This window comes from Glandiceps talaboti, chromosome 11, assembly GCF_964340395.1.
Source record: "Glandiceps talaboti chromosome 11, keGlaTala1.1, whole genome shotgun sequence".
NCBI lineage: Eukaryota > Metazoa > Hemichordata > Enteropneusta > Spengelidae > Glandiceps > Glandiceps talaboti.
The window spans coordinates 20,343,715-20,371,704 of NC_135559.1; the positions used below are offsets into that span (position 1 = coordinate 20,343,715).

Below are 27,990 nucleotides of genomic sequence, written 5' to 3' on the forward strand. Positions count from 1 at the left end.
AATCAATGGCAGGTATAGAGGTTCTTACCATATTGAAAGCAACGACATGACGAATCTTTCTTTGGAGTCAACCAAACCACGCTTCTTGGAGTAATGAGACAACAAATGCATGACATCAAAGAAAACAACAGCTTTTATTCAGATCAAGTTTTTGATAGGTTGGCAAACAATAACATTTCTACAGGGTATGAACATTTTTAAAGAATGAAACCCTGGATAGAACGAACACCAAACAACTTCTCAATAGCATTTTTGCATGACAACACAGGAAGTGACATCATCGACTTGCATGTTGAAGGCATTTGTAGATTGAGAATGATCATATCCCATCATCTTATGCACATTGTAGGCCATAAAAGGATGGCTATTTGGTTATTTATACTGCAAGAGACATTTTGGAAAATCTATATACACATTCAAAAGGCATTGGCCACGATAGAGGTCAAATACTTCGGTTGTAGCAAAGATCGTGACTTCCTTTTCAGTTAAGAAAATATACAAATTCAAATTGGGCATTCAGAAAAGCAATGAACAAGATCAAATTCAGTCTTTAATACATATCAACTAATTGAATGGAGCAGTGTAAATAAGTAATGAAAACATGAACTGTGTATACATAATAATAATACTAATAATAATCAAAACACCCTGTATATTTGTGATCACCTGTATATAAGCCTCAATATTATAAAAGTTTTCAAAAAAGCCTCTGAAGCAGTTAAAAGTTTACAATGTCTAGAATTGCGCAGTCTCCTTATAAAATGAAAGTTAGTAACACATTTATACTACAGTATATCACATTTATCCGACTCACTGTTTAAACTGTTTGATGTATAGGTAAATAAGGATGCTATTTAATATGAATCTGTAGGACAACAAGTAGGTAAATTTTACCCGTTTTCTCAAATAATGGATGAAAGTGAATGTGTGCAAATTTCTCACCCTGGTAACAGGGTCGTGAGTCCCTATAGTAATAACAGCACTGCTATACTAGAGGAATGTGGAAGTTTACTACACTTTACAAGCGTGATTGATGAACGGTATTCATGAATGTGTTTGCGTCATCACTAATATATTTGTTGACAATGAGATACTAGTAGTCAAGAAACACTCTAAACATGGCCAATATCCATGACACCAAACTTTCCCAACAGACATATAGCAAACCAACTATGAATCAATTTTGGATGCCAAAATATCTACTATTATCTGCAAGTTTCACAAAGTTTGAAATTATCCTTCTGATGAGTGCTGGTGCATAAAATTCCAAATTTAGTGACAAAAGAACATTTCGCCTTCATTTGTACGAAATAGTTACTGATTTTTATAATGTAATCACTGGAAAACACTAAAAAAAACAAGTATTACAGTAACACCTGATTTGAAAATTACTATATTGTAATCGACTTTTTACACTCTGGGTAACAATTTCAATTGCTAATTGTCGAAATACGACTTTGGAAACATGAACATCTCACACTGAACACTGCTACATTCATTGAGACCAACTGGTCAAACTTGTAAAAAAACGATGTCTTTTTTTAAACATGTAAATTCAGATTGCTGAGTGTCGGAATATGACTTTGAAAACACACAAAATTTCACATCATTGTACAATGGGTGGACTTGATTGACTCCCCGGTTCATCACGTGTACACCGGTTCATTTTTTTATATACTTGTTTGATACGGAGGTGGTGCACACGCATTCTGTTGGGGATAACCGAATAACCCGACGAATTTTGGGGTGCCGGAGAGATATATGGAATCTGAAAGTTTACATTTCTGTTATATGTACGTAAATTAGCAAAATAACGTACTTGCTAAGATGATGCTAAGATTTGAAATATAATTTTAGAGTAGCTGTGCAAGTTTATCTATCAGGAGATATGTCACATTTCAAAAACCTTGGATAGTAATTATCATATTTGAATAAGTGAACACTGTCAGCCGGCACTTGATTGGATCTGTCAGCCGAACTATCCGAAGCACATGGCGACGTAAAACGGTGATGACCGGGTCACACAATCAAGTCCATCCTATATTGTAACAATTACTAACTAGAATACAAACTGACATATCAGGTCATTTAGTCCTTATACATTCTCTTTGTATGGGTAACTGATAGGGTCACATGACACATATCATACAGATTATATGAAATTATGTCTAAGCATTATACAACTAGCAAAATAACACCGGTATGTTTGCTTGCTGGTGGCAATCAGGAATGAGACAAGGTTCAGGCGAAGACATACAATGTAAATTAGTATTAGTAACTTATCAAAGTACATGTAATGGGATTCCTAATAACAATTGAGTGTGAATGCTACTGTGAAGTCTCTTAACTGATAGTTTATTTTACAACATGACTAACTTCAACAGATAAAAAGAAACAGATCATGAGAACATCACATCACGATCTATACCAGAGGCACCCACCCTTGTTTTAGTATCAGTTCTTTTTCTTGTTTTTACTTCATTTGTCTTTGCATGAAAACTTCTCTTACACTTCATTCAAACAAATGCAACAATGTTTTTTCACCAGTTGTAATATATTAGTACAATTACTTTTAAAAAATCACAAAAATATGGCACAAATATGATAATTAATCTACACAAAATAAATTTCTTTAACATGTCATTTTTATAAGGGGCAATAGAGAGACAGCATCTATGAAAAATCTACAAAAAAAATAATGTAGAAATTACAGATGACATGAAATTTGAGCACTAAACTGTCAAATACTAATAATAATTCTAATAATATCTACAAAAAATCTGTGTATTGATATATTTTTTTTGGAAATAAAAATAGATGTGAAGTTAGAAAACTAAACAAGAATTTAAGATATTCTACTGTCAAATATCTATTAATATTCAATTGAAAATTACAACTACTTTCATAACACTTCAAATTTTTAATTTTTTATAAAAACCAAGTTAAAGTTTTATTTCATTTGATATCTGATCCCAGTGGGGGTTTCTCAAAGCGTTTAGTGATTGTTGAAATGCCTTTATATTGTCTTTTTGTTCTACAAACACTGATGAAATATTTTTTTTGTATTTGTTGCTGGTAAAGACTGATACAATAATATATTCATGCTAATATAATCTAAGTTGAGATGTCTAATTTTTTTCACTCTCTCTAGAAATACTGTGTATCATTCTAAAGAAATAACAACATTGTGATGATAAATGTTTCTCTCTACCTGAAATTTACAAGTATCCTTAAAACACTGATTTATATCATATACAACAGTTTATTTGTGATGAAGGGTAACATTTCATCACTATATGATGACAATTTTACAGTGATAAAACTCACTTTCACAATGAATTGATTTCAAAGGATCAATACATTGCTAGGTATATTCTGATCGACCACTAGAGGGCGCTGTTCAAAGATGGGTATAACTGATCGATTTCTGATAGAGATTACATTCTACTTGTTTTACTCTGTAACACAATTTTAATAACAGATAAACACAACTACTTTGCCACAAGAGGGCGCTATTCATGGAATGAAATAAGCTTCTGAATACTGCTGCAAACCTAGATATTTTCGTGTAGAAAATTTTGTAATTAGTTCCTAAAACAATTTTTTTTTTCTGAATTCTGTGCCTGGTGCATTGGGTTTATGTACAAGAAGACATTTAATGGTGCCTTATTTTTTCAGTTTTTGGTTTACAGTAAATAGTCTTTATGAGTGAAAATGTTCAGGTTCTACATAGTTACATTGGTTCTACTGTGCCAACAAAGAATGTAATTTGACAAGATCCACTAGACTAATATTTTGGTATGTACAATATTTGATGTGATTGCTATCTGACTACCACATTCCTCCAGTATGTTGGTCATCCTTGTTGCCACTCTTCTCAAAGAACATGAAATCCTGTAAACAAAGAATAACAACATAATAGTAAGTACTACAACACAACACAACACAACACAACACAACATAACACAACACAGCACTATCAAATTTATTTTACTGTGGTTTCATTGAAGGGGAATGCTATTCCAGAAAACAAAGTCATTTTTATAAACTATGGGTTCTGGAGAGTCATTTCATGATTTTACATCACCTACAAATACTTGCAAATTTCAGAGAAACATCAAGTTGATTCGTGACTTTTGTAAAATTTCTTTGCTGTGAGCCATTGCACGATGGGAATCAGTAGAAATAATATATTCATGGTTGCACAGTGGATATGCATGAGAGATGTTTTATACTGATGGGAATAAGCACTCAGTGGTCACTGATAGAGATAAAGTCTTGATGACAAAACAGTTTTGATGATCATAATTAGATGTTATTCTCCAATATTTTTATTCATTCAGCCATGGAAAATACAAGTGACCTATTGTGGGTTGTACTTAGTGACAATCCTTAGGTCACAAGTATTTTCCAAATTATTATACCAGTACTAGCAATATAAAAGAAAACCCCACAATTTTGAATGTTTTGACTAATATTTCGAACACAGCAGAACTAGTGATGTAGACACGCGTTGTCATGACATAGGCATGAGTTGTTGTGACGTAGAACGACCACAGTATATATTCCAAATTTTTTGTTTTAAAAGTAAATCCCATATGGTATAATGAAAAATGTTGAAAGTAAATCCGATTGTCATAGGAAATGTACATTTTTCATACCACATCTTGTAAAGTCACATTATGTGTATGAGTGGAACTGTGGGTGTTGTTTGTACAAATCACTGCATACAGTAACACTGTAATATAAGTCATGTTGCTTGGTCCTTAGCAGTCTTCTCTATGTGCTGGCTGATAGGCACTAAACACCATAATTACAAACTATTTGTATGGCTGCCTTTACTCATCATAATAAATATTGTCTTATAAGAACACTGACAAACTTATGTGTACATTCACTCAGCTGCAAAGTGTATAAAAACGTCACTATAAATTTTGATATAATGGCAGAAGTACTTTCAACAACTTTAACACAGACACAAACTAACACTGGTATTGTGACACATAATAGCAATCTATCAGCTGTTGATGACATTCACATTCACAGTAGCGTTGTGGACTCCCTGATTGTGAGTTTGCATAACTCTACTTTGGAATTACCATTTTTTAACTGTACCATCAACTATGGAAGCCACATGCAGTGTACACTTCTCTGATGTATGCATGTGCCCTATCACTTAACAGTGATTCTCCTAGTGTACATTTTCTGGGATCCAGTGCTTACACTATCTTGATTACATGGTGATAATATCTGCAAACTAAGGCACTGCTATCATCCATGTATGCAACCTATAACATGCCACAATGATAGCTTTAGTTTGTGTCTGACTTATCTTGTTGAAAGTGTGTCTACCGTTGTTGTAAATGGACTTACAATAAGGAAGCAGGCACCCAGCATGACAGCCTTGATGCTGACATCCAGATCCATTGGGAATGTAATTCCAAAGTTATCAGCATCTGTAAACAATTCCTTGCCAAGTCCAGACCACTGCTTGGAAATCTTGCCAACCTGGGTAGATCCATCAGCTGACAATACCTGTTTGAAAAGAATGGATTTGATGAGTGAACTGTCTGTCTGTTTTAATTTGATTTGTCTTTCAATTTATCATCTATCTAGTTGGAAATGAGCTTAAAATCCAGAATTCTACTACACATGTTATGCCAGGAATAAGTGCACTGATAGTTATAGTACACAAGTGTAGCAAGTCACTCAGATGCAGCTTGCAGACATGCTATACACAATTATGCATATGATAGGGCATTGTAGCACTACTGTATACTTTGTGGTGTTTTTAAAAAAATGCAAATCAGAACTCGATGGTCTCAACAAAACTCAACCCGAAGGGTTTTCAAGAGTTCGGACTAATTTTAAAAAAAAGTTTATATACAACGTAATTGTACTGTTGTCACCATTTCATTGTTGCTATGGGCATGGTCTTGTTGCTAGGCATATTTGCATACATTTTTCAAATCTTTATTCACTTGCCTACCCATCCCAGTTGTTATCTTTGTAATATACACATACATAACCATTTCCCTGTCGCTAAGTAGTTTTGGAATTAAACATTTCTGACCAAAAAGATGCATTTGTTAACCTAATTTGCATATTACTGATGGGCTCATCATGTCATGAACAATTCTTAATCTAAACATCCCTAAGAATGTTCCCACCAAGATAAGTGTACAGATTACAACTGGTGATTTAGTAAGACTTTAATCACAAATACCTGGAATTCGACATCACCACACAGATTCCATGTACAGAATGGTCCTTCAATCACAAGTTGAGTATCTCTGTTGGCATTCTGGATGTAGAACTTAGGCAAGATGACACTCCATGCCTGTTTAACATACCCAACTGTGGTTCCTGGAGGTGACTGCACTTCTAGTTCCTGTAGACAGCTGTACAGCAAAAGAACACTTGGAACTTTAATGATAGTCATAACTGCAAGTATTGTATAGTTGTTGATTTGTACAATCTTTTCTATTCAATACATTTTATTTGTATTTTAATCCAATATTATGCTTATTGGGCATGGACTGTATTTGTGTATCTAGAGAGAGAGAGAGAGAGAGTGAGTGAGAGAGGAGAGGAGAGGACGAGTTGAGGGGAGAAGAGAGAGAGATTTACAAAGGAAAAATCTAGAAATCAAGACAGGAACTGTGCAAGGTTATCTGTAGTTTATTTGTATTTCAGAATATTTGTTATGACTCACTCACCATGGGTACCAGCAACTGGAACATCTAAGAGGTCTGTGCAGATGGATTACTTCTCTTTGTGAGTTATCCAAGATCTTCATATCAAAAGGACGAGCTGATCCACAACACTGCCTTGTACAACAATCAGTGTCTGAAATCAAGTTCATTATAAACATTCTAGTTAAATAATATCAAAGTTTTGCATTTGAAATTTAACTTTTTACAGTTACTAGACTAGTTTTACTTCAACTTACAGTTTGATAACACTATGATTGTTTTGTTTTTTTGCTAAGTTTTCAATTTCTTAGTCTTGAAAGCTACACTAGGTGTAACTGGAGTGTGATATTTTTTCAATTAGACAACCAACAAAATATTCACTGAATATGCTAAAACACCATTAGTAGACATTGTACATATATTCACTTGGGGTTGGTTGGTTTGTGTGTGTGTGTGTGTGTGTGTGTGTGTGTGTGTGTGTGTGTGTGTGTGTGTGTGTGTGTGTGTGTGTATGTCTGTGTGTGTAATATTATAGCATTATACACCAGATGTTAGGTTGATATTGAATTACATAAATTTTAGGTTGTCTTTTTTCACGTTAATTATGTATTTCAATATCAGAGATTTTACACTTGTTTTTTTACACCACAAAGACTCAGCAACTGCATATACACTGACAAAGCCTTTACAGATATACCTACCTTCAGCAGCAAAGTAAACTCTCTGTCCCATACTATTCTTAATGCTATACTTGTTGTTGGTTTCAAATCCAGTGAAAGCTGGAAAAGGGAGACACAAAATTAGACACTATAATAACCAGTAAATGCCAGAAAAAGATGACATAAAATTAATATTCATTCTACAATGGGCAACCCCTGCTGTTGACAACATACATGTAAAAGAATTTACACACATATGCTTGCTTCAGATTATCTTCAAACATGACACTGTTCACACTATAGTTTTGTCAAACATCATTGACATCTTTGAGTTATTCATACCATTGCTCCAATGTGTCTATAGAGGGCACTATTTCTATACATTGGTATATTTGGTAGTCTGAGGATAGTTTTTAGGTGACTACTACAATAAAAGGATAAGACTAACCTTCCAAGAGCTCTACTTGTTGGTGGACTAATAGCTGATCAATCTGAGTCATGTATTCTAACCCAGGAGGACAGTTAGGTGGAGGTTGTGGAGCTTGCATCCACTGTGCTCCACCTGGGCCTGGAGCAGGTTGGGGCTGTCCATAGGCTGGCTGTCCAGGCTGAGTATATCCCTGGGGTGGTGGTTGACCATACCCTTGAGGTGGTGGTTGGCCGTAACCTTGCTGACCTGGTGGTGGTGGTGGTTGGCCATAACCTTGTTGTCCTGGTGGTGGTGGTTGGCCATACCCTTGCTGGCCTGGTGGTGGTGGTTGACCATAACCTGTGTATTCGACAGAAATTAATATTATTCATGCCATCCCTTTTAGGTGCATTCTTTCTGATCTCTATATAGACAGTGCAAAGCATTAAAGATAACCGATGCTGCAGCAAACAAATTCTACACAGCAGACATATGATATATTATGTAATAATAATAATCAGAATGCAGGTAATGGGAAGTATGTATGTGTCGTACATACATTGTACTGCTTACAATTATGCAAAAAAACACAATTGTGTGTGTGTGTTTGTTTGTGTGTGTGTATGTGTGCTTGTTACTTATACTTTCCAGATTTCCCAGGATCCTTGTACATTTTCTATGTTAACTAAAATGTATCTGTTTCTGGTTCTGGTGTCAAATCTAAGCAGTATTGATAAAACATACTGAGACCTATAAGTTTCTCACTGTGTCTCTCTACTAAGACTCGGAAATTGGTCAAAAAAAGATGAAAACCTATCACTAATAAACAGATTGCACAGAATGACAAAGACATACATAGAATCAAAAGAATGGATTATTTAATCTGTATTGATACAATGATAGCAATCCAGTTTTTGTTTATTTTATTTAGAGTTAGAGGGGCACAAGCCGAGTTTATATGTTTTGGGGCAAGATTTGCATGGCATATTTTAAAAGTCACTTGTAATATTCTACTTACTGACGCATATGTATCACGGTATGTATCATTTGAACTCAAAACCTGGTATTAAGATATTACATATGTAAACGAGTTGATGACATATTTTTTTATATTATCAAAAAATCTATTCCTGGTAATAAATAGTTCTAACAATGGCAGAAGACAAATTTAACACATAGAAGCCATGCATTGACATTAATAATATTATAACTTATAGTTTAATTGAGATATTTCATGCACGTATTTTCACGTAAGTAAAAGCTTTATAAGCTTGTGCCACTTTAATGCATGAACATGTGGAAGTTAATTATGCATTGACCTTTGACCCCGTCTTTCACTTTGAATTGCACTTTCCAGGTAAGAGTGAGTCAGACATTCCAGCAGTTTTTGTATTCTTAAAAAGAATTCAAGATATTTCTTAGGAAGTGTTGATGTAATCATGTTGATCACATGGCTATATCATGACAAGATTGTGGTGATGACTCACACCATAGACCACAGGCACTATACTAAGAATCAATCTGTAAAAAAATGTATAGTACATAAGGTACGAAGGTACAGCGAGACGTATTTCCGATTTGAACTGCTGACTCCAATTACACCCTTATTAGCAAACACTTGTGGCTTCTGATTGGACAACAGCGCAGCCAGCCATATGATTTGAAATCGAAATAGATATCATTTCTAATGCAACAGATGCAGCGATGACAAGTTATTGGTTAGTACCTTTTAGCTATTCATTTGTTAGAATTCTTACTTTATATAACATTTTTTGTGATGAAATGTTGTAATCCAGGATGTCCAGCGTTATGCTAATGAGGGTGTAATCGGGGGTCAGCAGTTCAAATGGTGAATACGGCTCGCATACCTTCACACGTCTTATTTACTATACATTTTTTTTCAAAATCATACAGATTGATTCGAGTGCCTGTGCCATAGAGGTCACTCTCTAACAGCTATGCTAGTACTAGGCACTCACAGTCACTTGTGAGCTAATATTCTATTCCAGGGTGACTGATATCTATTCTATGATGATTACAATACAAAATAATGATGTTATTAGGTATTTACGATATTCAAAAAATACCACCACCGGTGCTTAAACCGAAAAATACGATAGTATTTTCCAGTGCAATCCCCTGGAATAGAATATTAGCTCACAGGTGACTGTGTAGACATACCATCTTTGTACCCACAATATGACTGTTTAACATGTGACAAGTATGTAATTATAGATGAGGGAGCCATTAGCAGACAAAGGTACATATGTGCAATGTTGACATAAGCAAATCTATTGTTTGATGGTAAATAAAACTTCCCCTCCACAGTATTGATTTGAACACATCAAATGAGTACATACATGTAGTATTTGTAGAGTTTAGTTCTATTAATACTTTGTTTCTGGCATGTCCATAGTGACAAGAAGTTCACCATTATACATCCACTGTTCAAAACATGTACACATTTGTATGCAAGCTAGGGGGTCTGAAGATAGCTTAGGAAAGGGAGAGTAATATGGCTAGACTCCCTAGTAGATAAAGTATTTATTCGCACATAAAATAATTCCCAGAGAAATTACTAAAGGTTACAAAGCACAGATGAAATAAGTAAAATAAAAGAAATTTAAAGTTATGTAATATTTAAAGAGTTAAAATTAATGAAGTAGTAATAATAATAAAAAAACCCAAATCTACTAATCTATTATAAAATTGACACATACTATGTGTTAAATGAGTTATCGGCAGGGCATTAATGCTCAGAAATAATCAAATTATTACGTGATCAAGGTCTGCAGTAGACAAATCAAAACATCGCATTCGTTTCTAAATTACCATTTAAAAGTAGCTATTATATTTTACTGTCTCTAGTATCATCCGTATTTGTACCGTCTACAATGGATGGACTATATGTATATACTAAAAAGACACAACTATTATTATTAAACTATTCTACATGTGTTGATATAAACACAAAACCAGTGCATTGCCTTACCTGGTTGGTTTGGATCTGCCATGGCTGCAGTTTACAATATTGTAATATCTGTGTGAAAATAAAAGAAAATCATAGATTATAAATTGAAATGTGTTCACATAGACTCTGTAATGTTTGGAAATACCAGGACTATCATCTAGAATTAATTCAAATACATGTATACTTTTTAAGATGAACAGTAAATGTACTTTCCAAATAAGTAAAAGTACACTGCAAAGTTGGGTCACATCCAGTACAATAAAGACTTCATGCAGACAAGAGAATTATCCTGAAGTTCAACAAAAAATGTACCAATCACTAATTAAACAGCTGGCAATTTGTACATTGCATTTTATAGACACACCATAAATGGGAACAGAGCTAGAGTTTCTGGTATATATGTATAATAAAGTGACTACGTATACACATATAGTCACTGATTCCTGAAATGAACTTACACCCTGATACTTAACAACTAAGATAATATTCACCACTAAATTTATTATGATTTGTCAAAGCAATCATTTCCTGAGTACACAAAGGGAACTAGTAACAAAAGATATTTATTGACTTGATTATAATACACATCAAACAAACGACTTGTAGATCAATATTATCCATGGATACTCTTTCATACCCATTAGGTTTATTGATCAGACAACAAAATAGTCTTACATAGCTTTCCCATTACGAAACTGAAAAGAACTTTTAATTATGTTAATTTCAACTCTAGTTTCTATGATGTGGTGATTAAATTAAATTTACTGACCCTTGAACAACTTTCAGGCCTTTATCAAATTAATATGTATTATTAATATTTACATGGTACTATTTGTAAGCAATCAACAAAAATAGAGATTATGGTATTATGGTACACTGACCCCATGAAGTGGTTTAGCTGTACATAGTCAGATGGTGAAAATAATGGCTAAAATGTTCAAAATGGTCATATGGATAAGGATTGGGTATTTATTTTGGATTTTTTATTTATAAATTAAACAATTTTATTATGGTTGCCTACTTGAAAAACAATGTGAAATAATATTATGCCAAGTCCTTGTTTGTAACTCAATAAATTGCAAAAGATTAATAGATGTGTAAAATCTTTGTTATTGTGCGTACAATAACGCACTTTTTACACATTTCATGGCTCTTTGCAATTTACTGAGTTACAAACACAGAATAATCAATGTTGTTTCACATTGTTTTTTCAAGTAGGAAGCCATGATGAAATTGTTTTATAAATTAAAAAATCCAAAATAAATACCCAATCCTCATCCTATCACTCTAGTTACAGGAAACTTAAACAAGTATCTTTCACTTGGAACAATGTAGATATTATTCATAACTGATTAATTTTATAATATGGAGACAATTATCTTTACACATAAATATGATGGAATGATCGTACATCACATGGCCTATCAAATGGCAATATAAAACTACATAATATCTCATCAAATTGAGCATATGACAAAATAAACAACGCAATGTATCTTTAAGTTATCAAATTGTGCATTCCATAGGGTTAACATGATATTGTTAAATCTACAGTTACACTGGATACTAGGAAATATTTCTTCTCTCAGCGTGTCATATCTCAACAGTTTACCAGAGCACATCATCCAAGCCAAGACTATTGTGGACTTTAAAATTAGACTGGACCAGTACATGAACACTACGAGGGATTATATGAGCCTTTGAGGCATTCTTCCACCTTGCTATGGTTAATGTACAACCATGGCAATCACGTTAAATCACTATAGGTTTTGTTTCTTTACCTTCAGTGTTACTAGTCTATGTCAGAATATGTATTCAAGTATGACGAAACCAATCCTAGGTGTATACGTACTCCTTTGGAAATGTAACGTCATACTACACACTAAACAAAACATGGCAAACGTCATACTACACACTAAACAAAACTACGTTCAAAGAAGTTACACACTGTTTACGACTTAGTTATTTTACGTCTGTTGCTGCTAGTGAGTAATTGTTGGATAGCAACAGCCAACCAAAACACTAAAATATTTTACCATAAATTTTAGTTTTGGGGGCCAATTTAAATCAATCAATCTTTATTGCATTACAACATGCCATAGCAAGAATGGTAAAGCATACAAAAATAATATACAGAAATAAAGTGAATACAACACAATCCTTTAACCAACTGCTGGAGGACTGTTTACATCATCAAGAAATTTTTGAAGAGTAAGTTTCAAAAAATATAATATCCATTTTCATAACTGGAAATCTATTGCTGACAGTCGGTTGTTTTAACCAGCTTCTGGCAAGTTTCTACGTCTTTGCATGAATAGATAAGGAAATATCAAAAATATAATTTGAATCATGTCATAATAATGAAAACTCATATATACATTGTATATACAGGTATGTAGGTATCAATACACTACTGGAACATTACACATAGTATGAAAGTGAAGCGTTGTCATCACTTAGCAGTGCAATAATGTATTTTCAGGTACAACAGTTATTTCCTCATTATCACAGACAACAATAATTAAAGCAAGAGATGTCCTATTTCTGTTTTCTCTTACCACAGTATGTGAATCATTCAAAGACTTCACATATTACGATGGAAACATCGAGTTAAATTTGATTTGAATAATAGCGATCCAATAATCTGACTATGATTCAAATCAATGGGGACAAGACAAAGCAAAGGAAGAAAAAACGAAAAACGATTTTATATGTTATCAAATTTGTAAGAAAACATGACCAGTGATATGACCTTCCGATACATATCTTACATTTGTAGTAATGCAGCAACTTGTAAGAGAACATTTCTTTCCTGGGATGGCCAAAGATTGGGTCAACCTACATTGTATACCTCCACGTACATGTACAATCAAAATGCAAATTTTCTCATTCACCTATTTACTGAATTCTAAATGACAACAGGTCTTTGGAAACACAGCGAAATCAGCTGTTTGTTGTATTTCAGTAGTTATGACAATCTTACCTCCTGTACTGTGTACATCAATGACATCAAAATTTAGTGAAATGTTCAGTTACCTTTAGAATATAATTACTCAAAACAATCCTGGAGTGGTAGCAATTCTGACAAGATATGTAGATATAACAATCTTACCTCCTGATAAAAATGTCTGGTGCGCTGCCCAGCTACAACTCAGTTCATAAGAAGATACCTTTTGTATTGCAAGCTGTTGTCAAGTAAACATACCTAAATATACATTGAGAGCTATTGTACATTCAATCTTGACTCAATACCAGCCTGTGTGTACGTATATACATAATAGCTTCCAAGGCCTATTACTATATGGCTACTCTTTGATTGGCCTAGTCTTAAAGAATACTCCATTATATACTTTCCACACACAGACTTACCACTAATGTACTCTATATATCATGGTGGCATTGTCGAGGGTAAAGAACTGCTTAGATGAACACAAAATGGCAAGAGAGAGGGAAAAGACTTAAAGAGGGTGGAAAAAGTTGTTGCAGTATTATTCTCTCTTTGACTATTCCTTCATATCAAAATTCTGTAGTGTTATTCTTTCACTTTTTCAGCCAACTTTCAAAATTACTGATTACTAGAATCACATCATGTATGCATAAATTACAATATGGTTACATTTGTAAACAGAAAAAAAATATTTAGTCAAAGACAATGAAGAGAAGGAAAAGGGAAAATATACCGCCAATGGCGTTGTAGCACAACTGCAGTTTTTAAAAATGTTTATCCATATGGTAGTCCATGCTAACAATAAGTGTTCATTTGGTGAATGACTATCCAACCATGTTGCTATCTTTACAATATATGCTATCATTTGGCTGTTGCTATGGCGTGGTCATGTTGTTAGATATATGTGCATACATTTTTGTATGTTTTTGTTCACTTGTGGATGAATTCCTGATATTATCTTTGCAATATACATGATCATTTGGCTGTTGCCATGGGCGTGGTCTTGTTGCTAGGCATATTTACATATATTTTTTGAATGTTTATTCAATTGTCTATTAATCCCCGTTATCTTCGCAATATATGTGATCATTTGGCTGTTGCTATGGGCACGGTCTTGTTGCTAGGCACATTTGCATTACATTTTTTGAATGTTTATTCAATTTTCTATCAATCACTGTTGTTATCTTTGTGAAATACACAACCGTTTGGCTGTTGCTATGGGCGTGGTTATGGTTGCTAGGGTATTTGCATACATTTTTTGAATGTTTACTCAATGGCCTACCAGATGATGTTGTTATTTGACCAAAATATACTGCCATTTGGTTGTTGCTAAGGGCGTGGTCATGGTCACTAGGGCCAATTTTGTCAAAATGTTTTGAAGAAACTGTGCAGAATAACACTTTCTGAAACATCTCACCAAGTTTCAGACTCGGTGACCAAGTACTATTTGAGATATAAGTTTTTGACCAAAAATGAACATTTTTACACCTAATTTGCATATCACTCATGGAATCATTGTATGCTTAATATTTCTTCATCCATACATCCCTAGATGCATTCCCATTAAATTTCAGCCCAATCTGCTCAGTAGTTTTGGAATTATAGATTTTCAACCAAAAAGACACATTTTTAGCCCTAATTTGCATATCACTGATGGAATCATCATGTCATGAACAAATCTTACTTTCTACCCCCTTAAGAATGTTCCCACCAAATTTCGCACCAATCTGCCCAGTAGTTTCTGAGTTTAAGTTTTTTGACCAAAAATCACATTTTCTGACCCAAATCACACACCTGTGATGCGATCATTTTGATTTGAACAATTTCCCAACTAGACACCCAAGGTAATGGACCCACCAAATATCATGGCAATCGGTTCAGTGGTTTTTGACTTTAAGTTGTTTACATACACACACACACACACACACACACACACACACACACACACACACACACACACACACACACACACACACACACACACAGACAGACAGACAGACAGACGCCGGGCGATCCCTATAGCACTACTGAACCTCAGTTCAGTTGTGCTAAAAAGTTGTTGCAGTAATACTTTAGATATATTATAATTATATTAAAATTTTATATATATTTTTTGACTGTCCTTTCTTATTGGGCAGGCATAGTGTTTGATTATTTTACCCCGAAAGAAGATTATAGCATAGACCCTACTAGTTGTATAGTCTATGATTACACTGTTCAACAAAACAGGTGATGTTCTTTTGTTTCAGTTCATCAATTATTGTTGACATGGTTTGACAGTAATAATAATGTCATATATATTTGTAACCTGTAGCTGTGACAGCATCATGTGATAGCATTTGATGAATTATGATATGTACAAAATGACGCTGTGTTTATGTTAGAAATTTGTAGCGTTGCCAAATATTTATTACAGACTACAATTCATGTGACTTAGTCTTTCATTCTCACTCTTAAGTATTAGTGGTTTATTTACCCAAGCGTATAAAATTGATTACAAAATATTGGTAACAAAAAAATCAAAAGAGAGAAGGGTAAATGGGGAGTCAAGAAATAGCTTACAGCTAGTCTAGCCTGATCCCCGACATGGTATATTGTGAATGAAAACATTAAGAGGGTTCAGTCATCTAACTTCTAAGATGACTGAAAACATAACTGGGAGAAAAAAAATATATATATCACACATACATATACATATGCATATACATATACATATAAATATACATATACACACAAAAAAACATTATTACTACATGAAAAAGTCTAATACAATAAACGAAAAGTCTTGATGCTATACATTTATCCCTGGCTTTGAATTTTCTTAATTCTCTGGGATTCAAAGCTACACAATGTATGGTATAGTATGTAAACTGATCACACCCTTGTTTTAGTCATATGCCTTCAGCCCTTACCAGACATCAAGCATCAAATATTAATTTCCCATATCCTACAAATATAGATCAATCATAAATAACAAGCTTTCAGTCGAAGACATATCCCCCCCCCCCTCCCCCAACTTGTGTGTTGTATTGTGTAAGATGATTAGCATTTTGGCAATTTGGCAATTTTAACACAGTAATGGTTTGTTGGCCTTTCCAGGGATGCAAATGTATAGTGTTGGGTTTTCATTATCAATCAATCAATCAATCAATCAATCAATCAATCAATCAATCAATCAATCAATCAATCAATCTTTATTGCATAACAACATGCCATAGCTGGCCTGGTAAAGTATATAATTAGCAATAATATTTAGTCATCTTTAAATGTACATTCTTGTTTCTCTTCGCCTTGAAAATGTTTGTAAAGGTCAAAGGTCAAAGTGTCATTAGAATGCTCATCATTGATAACTGAATGGTATCCCTATAGGTATCAAACTTTTGGAGATAACAATTAAAAAATAACATTATGTATGTTGCTATGGAGATGGGATTTATAAATTAGGTATGCAAGTTATTTTTCTGTACTGCATGAAAGAAACATGTCAATGTTTTCACTTAATAAAAGTTAATATTGTCAAGTAATTTATGTGAAAAATACCACCCTGGCAACCATGAAATAAATCAATTCAGGACATGACCTTAGCTTTGGTGAGTTTGGTGTTCAATAGCATGAAAAATAACTACTTCCACTGTTGATGGCAACAGAGCAAAACAGAGTGGGTTGATAATCTCAAGCTATTATGTATGAACAGTACATAGCATATCACAATGTATACAATAGATTTATATAGAAAGTACAGTACATGCACAGTAGGTTATGTGACCTAGTTTGTTACTAGGTGATGTGTGACACAATGTTTTGATAAATTATGTCTTCATTTTGTTATACTAGGCCATCAGTAAATAATACTAGGCTTGAATTGGCCAAACTGAATATTTAAATCTGACGTCAATTTTCAAATAAAAGTCAGCATTTTATATTTTTAGGAAATGTAAGTAAATATATAAAATATTGCATACACTCAATTGTTTTAAGAAGCAGAGCTGAGATGAGTCCACGATACCGTGGTATATGAAAGGCACAGAGACATTTTGAAACTAAGAGTAGACTGTGGTGGTTCTTTGAATTTATTGGTATATCAAACATATTATGACATCTTTACACAAAATGTATTTCATACAAATCCCTAAGTGATGACACCTTACCACTGCTATACTTATGATTCAATATTTTCATTAATACCATTAGTTGGAATATTTATGCAACATGTGGTTTTATTAAAAATTGTTTACTATAGTGAAATTTTAAGTTTTTTTCAAAAATGAAACTTAACTAACCATCAGACAGAGACCTTAAAGTTACATGTTGTGCTTTTATATTATATGTTATGTTATGTTATGTTATGTTATGTTATGGTATTGTTTATTAATTATGGTGTCTTGTGTGGACATAATAAATTATACAGTACTTGTTATAAATAAATACTTAAATAAAATTTACAAAAAAAAAAAAGAGCCACATCCAGCCCTCTGACTTATGAACACAAAGAATATCAAATTCAATACATAAACAAAGAAATATATATCACACATGTCTCAGTTATAAATAAAAGTTTTTCCTACGGTTAAAGACCTGTAAAAAGTTTGCAGTATTAATGGGAAATTTTATCATGAAATGTTGCAGGAGTTTAAGTCAAGTTAACCTACTTTCAGTTACAAAATGTCCACTGTAACAGAATAAGTTAAAGTGACATGGTAACTGGTTAACATAATTGCATTGACATTTGTTTCCTTTGAACGGAATAGCAACACTGTAACATTTATTGATAGGAAATTGAAAGGCTACAACATTTAAATAGTCATTATGAAAAAATTCAGGCACTGAAAGCATTAAAGAAAATCACTGTTTTAATTACACTGGTGTGGATCTGAAAATGTTAAATGGGAAAAAATAAAAGAAGTTACACTTGGGGCAATTTTATTGTAGTATTGTTTCGTTTATACAAAAAATTCTATACAAATGGCAGATGAGGTTACTTGTTGGTTGCTATGGTTACATCCACATCTAAATTGGTATACCATCTCTATACATTTTCTGAAACAAAATTTATTAATTTCTGATAAATATTCTGGGAATGTGCTATCTTAGAAATTTTGCCAACAAAGTAAGACAGTTAAATTTCTTACCTACTGCATGCAAAATTGAGTCATATTGAAAAGAAACTAGTTTGGAAGTCATTTATGTTTTACCTCACTATGTAAATTGTTGTGGAACCGCATACATGGGCAATAGCTATTCCTGATAGACATAACATCTTGGAATTCAAGAATATCGCAATAATTAAACTTTTACCATGATTTATAATTAAACAGGCTTGGTGTAATTTCTATAACTCTAATTAGCATATCAACAACAGAAAAATAAAGCCATCAATGATTCCATGGGAGTATAGCAAATTAGCAAATGTATGAATATGAATGTGCAGGTACATAGTAACCACAAATGCAGACGTACAGGTAAATAGTAGTAACTACAATTGCACTTAATGTGTTGCCATTTGTTGGTGCTTTAAGAGAACCAATTTAGTAGTTATCAAGAGTAAAATTGTCAATTTTCTATACCGTATACGGTGATTTACTAAAGAACCAATTTAGTAGTCATCAAGAGTAAAATTGTCAATTTTCCATGCAGTATATACGGTCGTAATAAAGTTATGTAATGTAATCTTATCTTATCTAATCAATGTATCACATACACATCATTGTACCCAAATACTATGATATGAAGAGGAAGCTTTCTGTCTGAGATAAAATATGGGGGAGGGTTGTATTTAAGTAACCTTTATAATTCATATGGAATTGAGTTATGTATACACACCCGTTACTTTCAGTGAAACTGTCAACATTCCTCATTTCAGAAATGGAACTAGACCCGCTTCAATTCCTCCTCTGAAAAGATTCATGACAGAGGTCAGACCTTGGGTTAAGTTTCCATATATCTTACTTGAAATAGTAACGTTCTAGTAGGTAACAACAATCACTAGATGACTTCAGTTGGTCAGTGACTCATTCTCACATGTGTACCATTTGTTATGGTTCAAGAACACTACAGCTGAAATCCTTTTATATTACACTAACTTTCTGATCAGAAAGTCTGAAGAAATTCTGGTCTAGTGAAAGAAACTTTGTACATTATTGACAATCTTATTTGTCCCAAGTTGATTCAAATCATAAAGACTTTATACATGTAACTCTTTATTCACTGAAGGGTGGAGAACCTTCTCTCCAACTAGTTCCAATAGTTAAGTTCAGTCATGCAGGTACCTGACACACTGAATACAATTCACTAGGAATTGAATGATCAATATCTGCTCATAGGCTCTTAGCTTTTCTTTAACTGTAATTAATATGATAACATGTTATTGTCACAATCTCTCCTCAGCTATCAAGGGACTTTGTTGGCATCATCACAACAGTAGAAGATGATTTTGATATCTGTTGGAAAGGTACTTACAAGTAATGCAGAGTATCTGCTAGTCTGACTGTAAGATACATGTTGTTAATAGCCCTGTCAGGCTTCTAAACCATGACTAATTGTCATACATATAATTATGCTAATACACTTATCATGATGTCATCATTCCATATCACTTCTAATACACCTACACTGTAGCTTTGGGTGCATAAGGAGTGATCAATCAATATTAATTATTCCCAATATTCAATCCATTCAGGATAGAAAGATACATGTACAAGAGGCCTTGTCACTAAGATTCTATGGAGTCTAAGACATCTAGTAGTACCCTTGTAGTGATGATTGAGGGCTTTTAAAACTGCTTTTCATATTTTAACTTGAAACAAAAGAAACCACAGATATCCACAAAGCCACTGAGAGATTGTGGCTCTTTAATTAATGTCAAATGTGGTGTACAACAGCTAGTAAACTTGGGACAATTTTTGTGTGACTGGTTTTTCAGACTTTGTTGCATGATCCCTCACACTCTCCCATGGTCAGGCCCTTCTGCTAATAAAGTAATATAGGACATCTGTACTGTAGATGAAATACCCATTTTTTGGCCTTACATCACTGAGACTCTGCATGCCTTGAACTTAGTACAAGTCATTAGACAAGTATGAAGCCTGTACCTATTATAAATGGCAACTCTAATTTTCATAAACATTATTAATAATACTTTTAAGGTTCTGGACTCTGATTCCACATTTTCCTTGTGATCTTTTATGATAATTAAAGTGACTACACGCCTTGTGATTTGTGATAGAAATTGTGTCACATTAAAGTGCTATGTGTATTCAGTTTCAGTATCATACCTAAGTACCATATTGACATAGTATTTTTTGTGTCATTAATCAGTCCACACTATTCAAATGTCAGAAACAGTACCTTTCCCTATCACATATTCCCAGCAACACTACATTTAAAACACATTGTCCTGTAAACATAAATTTTCCTGCATGAAAAATTTGGTAGAATAACAGTATTGTCAGATGCACTTTAACTTTGTGGACAGCACAAGGAGAATTGAGACACTTTTAGTATTTTGTAAATAACTCTTCCAGTTAGTCAGCCATATTCAGTGCAACAGTTGTTGACATTTTCCCAGCTGACTATAGAAATATAAGTTATGTTATGTTAGCAGGACTGATTTCCACAGAAAAAAACAACAAGAAACAAAACTTTTGTTACAATAAATCCACCACCAAAATACATATACGACTACACTATTATTCAATCAAGAGGATGAATTATTATCTGATGAGTTTCAGTCTAGTACAAATGTACCTCAGTGATTTTATCAAGGTCACAAAGTAGGTATAACCAATATTAAAACTACACTGCCACTGGTTGATACAATCATCAAGTCCATAGGCTTTCCTCTAAGGTTTAATGTATAGGGTGCAGGGATGAACAAATCCACTGGTCCTGGGTCCGGGCCTAGCGATTTTTTGGGGCGGACCACACAAATTTTACCTTGTCTGGTCCGTCGGAGCAGTACCTTACTGTTAATAACTGTGTTAAAAAGTCGTCTGAATATACAGATTCATAGGTAAGATTTAATGTTTCACATTAGTGGGACCTTGGACCACTTATTCTTTCAGCAGGACCACTGGGTTATTTAAGGCACTGGGGACCACCAGTGCACAAAATGATTTGTTCACCCCTGGGGTGACTTACTAGATTTCATATTATTTTAATGTTCTTGTTGCCTTGTCAAACTCCAAACCTAACTCAATCCTCCTACACTGCATACCAAATCTGTAGAAAACTCATACGACTACGAGGTCCATGTTTATAGGTCTTACTCACCTGTGTGGCCTTCTTGACTGGTGTCAAAAGTTTTATAATCAAATAAAAACTCATGTAAACAGACTCCTTATTGCTACCTACTGGGCTAAAAAATAACCCTAGAACATAGCAACAAGGTGTTGTTACTGATCACATATAAACAAAGGTAAGTCAATAAATGAAGCAACCAAGATAAAAGCTGTGTCAAGTACTTTTTATTGACTGTGCAATAAGAAGTATTTACAACTGCCTCACAATGGATACTATTATAACAGATTTGGGTCACAAGATGCAAATACTAAGTAAATCAATAACCCACACAATACAGCTAGACAAGTCTGCTGGAAGTGACTGTCATGTATGTAAATTAACTATACATAGTGAAAGTAATCAGCTAAACTGTGTTAGTGACACCTCCCCCCCCCCCCCCCCCCCCCAATTTTAAAACCATGATTTCAATATTTCAATCACACTGAAATGCGTAATCATGACTGTAAAACTTGTCTAACAATTTTTTAAGGGGAGGATAATGAGGGGATGGGTAGATTTTGCTATCATGCCAAATATATTTTCTTTATTTTTTAGAGAATAAAATGAATGGTTATAATTTTAATGCAAGTACCTATTGTGCAGGTTAACAACTTATACTCCTAGTGAATAAGGCTGCCCCAGTGGAAACAATACAGTACCTAACAAGTTACAACAGTAACATCTACATTACAAATACAATAATATTAGCTTTCTACCTTGTCTTCTACTATTATGTTCTACTGCATTCTTAGCACTGTAAAGAGCATCAAAGACCACTGTGCCCTCTATGCCAATTTGACGCACCACTGACGCACACAATTTCTAGTGACGCACTAAAATTTGGTGTTCCCCTATCTCTTACTATGTGGTGACTCACAAGAAATGCCAATTTTTCTCATTTTGACTCACAACAACAAAATTTGGCTAACATTACAGGGCACACTGATCAAGACATAGTGTAGTACTTAAGACATTAAAATTTCATCATTATTTAATTATAACAATTATTTTGTGTATAAATTTTTTCTCCTTTCGCTCCACAATCATCAACATTTAGTGTAACATTTTAACATCATTTCTTTCAGTAGTCTAGTTCATGACACGTTATGATTATTACGATCATTTCCACTCGCATATAGGGAAAGTCCTATTCTAACACAAAAGTCTGTGCTAACCCCAACTGCATTCATATTTAAACATGATGTTGTCGCATCCCCAAGTGATTTTAGTTTCAGACTGAAGCGGTGGAGTTCGGTTAATTAAGCAATTGTCTAAGGAACTAACCAATTGCAACTGCCTGTCAATTTGTGATGGTAATGATTACTACTGACATGTCATTTACCCTTTGACCAGTGGGGGTAGCACAAATTTTTGAGCTGGAAGAACGACTTTCACTATACATGATTGAGTGGAGATGATCACAGTAATTGTAATTGTGTCGTATTGGAACTAGACTATCTTTTCAGTTGTTTTTACTTTACACGTTTTCATTGGTACAATAAGAATGCATTTATGCTAAGTAACGTTAAATTTTTATGACAAAATTTGCACTAGTAGGAAAGGCTTAGACAAATGTACCCTTTGAAGGATGTAATTTATAATTAAATTTCCTTTCAATTTTTAAATGAAATTCCTATGACAAGACTCAGCTTGTTATGAGACACTACATTTGTATAAGCATTAGTTTATCCTCGGTCAATCCACCTTTGGATAGGTGTTTATTGGTTAGGTAATTTATAACTGTGTTATATAATATCAAAGTAACTTTTCTGCTTCTTCTGTCTCAGCCTGATACAATGCAAAACATCTTGTGGTTATGCTTTAGAAGCAGTTATTATAAAGATCTGTACGTTTCTTAAAAATTAACTGAAGTCAAATGAAAATTGTGAACTGTTTGGATGTGATCTATCAATTTAAAGATCCTTAATTTCGGCAATAAATGATCATTTTTGCCACTACACATATCTGTGGAGTCATTTCATTATTATTAATATGTTGTCTCTTCATCTGACCTGATCACAGAGGGCATTATTTTTATTCAATTTTTGGGGTATGATCCAAGTATACAGTTGGTTAGTCTGAAAAGTCCAGACCGTACACTACCCCACATCTGAACGGCAACTGTATTAATTCTAGACTGTAACATACCCTGTGTTGTTCAGCCCTTACCGGCCACCTCAAGGGGTTGACTGACGTGTGAGGGCACCCCATCACAGAGTACCTCTACAGACTATACTAATTCCTCTTGCCACCAAAATGTTGTTGGATCCAATCACAGCATAGTAGCCATTATAATATATATATGTAGTTACGGTAGTCAGTATGAAAACATTGTATTTGAATGTTTGAGAGAGTGCATTACTATAGATTCTCTCACCAGTCCTCGGGAGCATCACTATTTCACTATTAGCTGTTTTGTATGTACCATTATCTACCGAATAATCGTACTAGAATATCCCTGTACTGTGGGCCCTCATCGACTACATAGGGTTATAATCATTTGTTGACATGTTACTGTGATGTGTTATTGCGAAGCCCTGCAATAACAACACATCAACAAATGATTTGCCCTAAGTAGCCGATTAGGGTCCACAGTACTCACAGTAGATATCAGTACATACAAAACAACCCTTTTAGTGATGTGAAGCTCCGAGAACTGAGAGTCTAGTGCATTACAGAGGCAACACCTGGATCTTTCAGTAATGGTTGGTTGAGTCATGAGAAACAAAATTGAAAAGGACCATCCTATAATACTCTGATATTATACTGTCCTTTTCTTCAGTCTATTGTTAGGTTCCTGTTTTACAGTCTTTTCATGTAGGTATGTGATACTATACAATGTACATCATTCCCTTTTAAGTTTATTCAAACTAATTAAAAAATTCTCTTTGTACATGTAAATTATTTAGTTAAGATTCAACCTATTAATTAATATTTACCATTTCACTAATTAAAATTATGTAATTCCACGAATTACTCACTTGCTTGTGAATTCATCATGAGAAAGTTGGAATAAAAATGATAAATACACAATTCCTGATTTCTTTTTCACAAACAAGGATTACTTCTCAAGGGTTTATTAGTATTTGTGAATAATGATATGATCAAAAGGGGAAATGGTTTTCATAATAGGTTTCTACACCCTTTGTACATAGAGAAGTAAAATTTTACGTATCTAAAAATATTTTTCCATACACAATATTAATATTTTGGTTGATTTGGGAGAACTTTGGTTGATTTTAAATACCATCTTACTGTGTAGGTAACTATGGTTCAATGACTAGGGAACTTAGGTAGATTTCACATTATATTATTATTAATAATATTTAAGATTCTCACAAATTAATGGTGGTGAACCTACGTTTAGTGAGCGGGAACTTTGGTAGATTTTACCAACTTACTAGCTTTAACACAAATACTGGTAGTGAACTCTGGTAAAATGACTGGGTAACTCACATAGATTTTACTTACCAGTACCACCAGTACCAAAAACACAAATAGGGAACTTTGGTAAAATGACTGAGAAACTGTGGTAAATTTTATCAGCTTATCCTTTCAACAACACTGGTGGTAAACCCTGGTAAAATGACTGGGAGCTTGAGTTGATTTTATCTTAATATTACCATTCTTAGCAAAATCACTGGTTAATGACGGGCCCAGAACTTAGCTAGATTTTACTTTAGCACTGCAGTTAACAATAACATTACACTGGAAATGAAACCAGTTTTAATGATGGAGAATAAAATATTTTACCGTTACCATACACTACCCTTAAAATAACAAAAAACTAAAATAAGGGAACATAGGTCAATTTTATTGAATTACCCACCTAATAAAAACAGTAATCTCATTGGCCATACTCTAATATTTCATTATGTACACATAGATATATGATGCAATCAATCATACATTATATGGCAGATAAAAATTAATTATTTCATTCCTTTACAGCAATAAAAGACAAATATTTCTTTCAAATAGAAGGCATTTTTTATATAATGTTGACTATGAACGAGTCAAATCTCTTTGCGATTTCTTTAAAACACATTCTTTCAGATCCATTCAAGGAGTATAAATATGGTATCAGGTCACAGTTTCTAAGAAAAGAACATACCCATCAACTAAATGGAGGATACAAACAAGATGTGTTGAAATAATCAAAACCTTACCAGGAAGCTAATTTTATACCTAGGGAGTAACTATGAGCAAGAATTATGAATGTGTCCATATTTAGATTTAAAGTGATTGAAACAAAGAATTGTAATTCCTCAAAAAGTATCTGGCAACAAGACATTGCAGAGTAGTTGGTTTTTGCCAGCTAGCAGCCTTTATCTACATCAACGCTTACAAACTTTACACAGCCACTTGTGAACTTATATTCCATTCCAGGATGGTGATATTCTAGTCTATGATGATCATAATACAAAATAATGATGTTATTGTAAGTATTTACGATATTCAAAAAATACCGTTACTGATGACTGTTAGGGAATAGACAGTCACCGGTAACGGTACTTTTTGAATATCGTAAATACCTATAATACATCTTCAAATAACCATGTCATGATATGAAAGCAAGTCTCTTTGCGATTTCTTTAAAACACATTCTTTCAGATCCATTGATTGCATTATAATCATTATAATCATTCTAGACTAGAATATCACCATCCTGGAATGGAATATTAGTTTACAAGTGACTGTGATGTCGCAGCACAAAAAAATGTATTTACAAGACTCTGAGTCTCAATCTTTGTGAGTACCTCTATTTAAAGAAGGTAGTCATGATAATATTTATTTTTTGTAAGCCCCCCCCCCCCCCCCCCAAAGGTTGAAACACAAAAGCTGCTGTTTAACTCTGACACTTGCTTTCATATCATGCCATGGTTATTTGAAGATGTGTTGTTATTCCCTTGGTGCACAGTATATCCATTACCCAGAACTACACATGTGTATGAAATATTACATGATGTGAGTAGTTTGTAATTGTATGTAACCATGGTGCCACCCCTCCAGACAGAAAGTCAACAAGTTGTATGTGGTGTAACCAAGAAACTGAGACCATGTTGACTTGTATGCTGAAATATGTCTGCTGATAGATGACAAATGGTGTTTTAACACGTGTAACACGGTTTCATCACACCCTGACTCAGTGACTGACGCAAATTGAATTAACGACTAACGTTATATGTAAATAGAGAGATGCATAATAAAAGACGTCCTGAAAACATACGTGTAATAATTATATACATACTTGCTGTGCTATATCATGGTGTTAATCGAAATTTAAAAAAATGAAGAAATTATGGTCATACAACAGCAGTACTTTTCATCTATTAACCTTGTCCGATTTCTACTGGCACGCCCTGAATTTCAATGTCACTATCGATTAGTTTGTATTTGCTTTTTTACTTTACCCTAGCTCCTGGTACATTTAGCTAGCGACACCTGAAACAGACTCTGTTTAGTGTGTCAACATAAAGCGCAAGTAAAAAGTGAGTCGCGAAACGAAATACGCGATCGTAGATATGAAATTTAATACATATTTTCCCTTTTGCAGACACTGTGTACATATCAAACTATATGCTTCCTACATTCATCTCTCCTGTTGCCGAGAGAACACTTCATCGCGTGACACACGTCACGATGATCACATCGCTTTATTCAAATGTTCCTGATTTGAAGCCTTGTTGCAGACTACATTCTCAGGCATGTTTGCTGGTGAAATTACTATCACTTTCAATACAATTTGTTTTGACGATTAAGCGGCAATTCTACATAATTAAGTCAAATTTGAAGAAAAAAGAAGAAGATTCTTACCAAAATCGGACTGCAAGTTTCTACACCGCGATAGTTACCTGTGTCGTGTCGGACTGCAACTACAAATTGAATGATTACTACAACGCCCAGTGAAAGGGAGGTCAATATGGCGCTGTTGACATTCCAACTACTGCTTATACCCTCCAGAAAAAATCTAAAAACTACTATCTTCAATGAAACGAATTTATCTTTTCACTTTAATTAGTACTAATACA

The 27,990-nt window shown here is 33.8% G+C and overlaps 1 protein-coding gene across 1 annotated transcript; it reads right to left on the minus strand.

Moving 5' to 3' along the window:
- Nucleotides 1–115: 115 nt before the first annotated feature.
- LOC144442826 (phospholipid scramblase 2-like) lies at nucleotides 116–27,871 on the minus strand. Its single transcript, XM_078132198.1, has 8 exons — nucleotides 27,776–27,871; nucleotides 10,756–10,803; nucleotides 7,803–8,123; nucleotides 7,397–7,474; nucleotides 6,720–6,849; nucleotides 6,227–6,401; nucleotides 5,374–5,535; nucleotides 116–3,894 (listed from the first exon to the last, which is right to left on the minus strand). Exons 2-8 carry the CDS (start codon nucleotides 10,775–10,777, stop codon nucleotides 3,832–3,834), a joined length of 951 nt encoding a protein of 316 aa, XP_077988324.1. The 5' UTR covers nucleotides 10,778–10,803; nucleotides 27,776–27,871; the 3' UTR covers nucleotides 116–3,831.
- Between the last annotated feature and the right edge of the window lie 119 nt (nucleotides 27,872–27,990).

Excerpts from the sequence above, each read along its gene's own strand:
- LOC144442826 (XM_078132198.1), bottom strand. The coding sequence starts at position 10,777 with ATGGCAGATCCAAACCAACCAG. Across the intron at positions 6,850-7,396 it reads AGTTTACTTTGCTGCTGAAG|ACACTGATTGTTGTACAAGG; the intron begins GTAGGTATATCT and ends ACTTGATTTCAG. Across the intron at positions 5,536-6,226 it reads GTGGTGATGTCGAATTCCAG|GTATTGTCAGCTGATGGATC; the intron begins GTATTTGTGATT and ends CTTTTCAAACAG.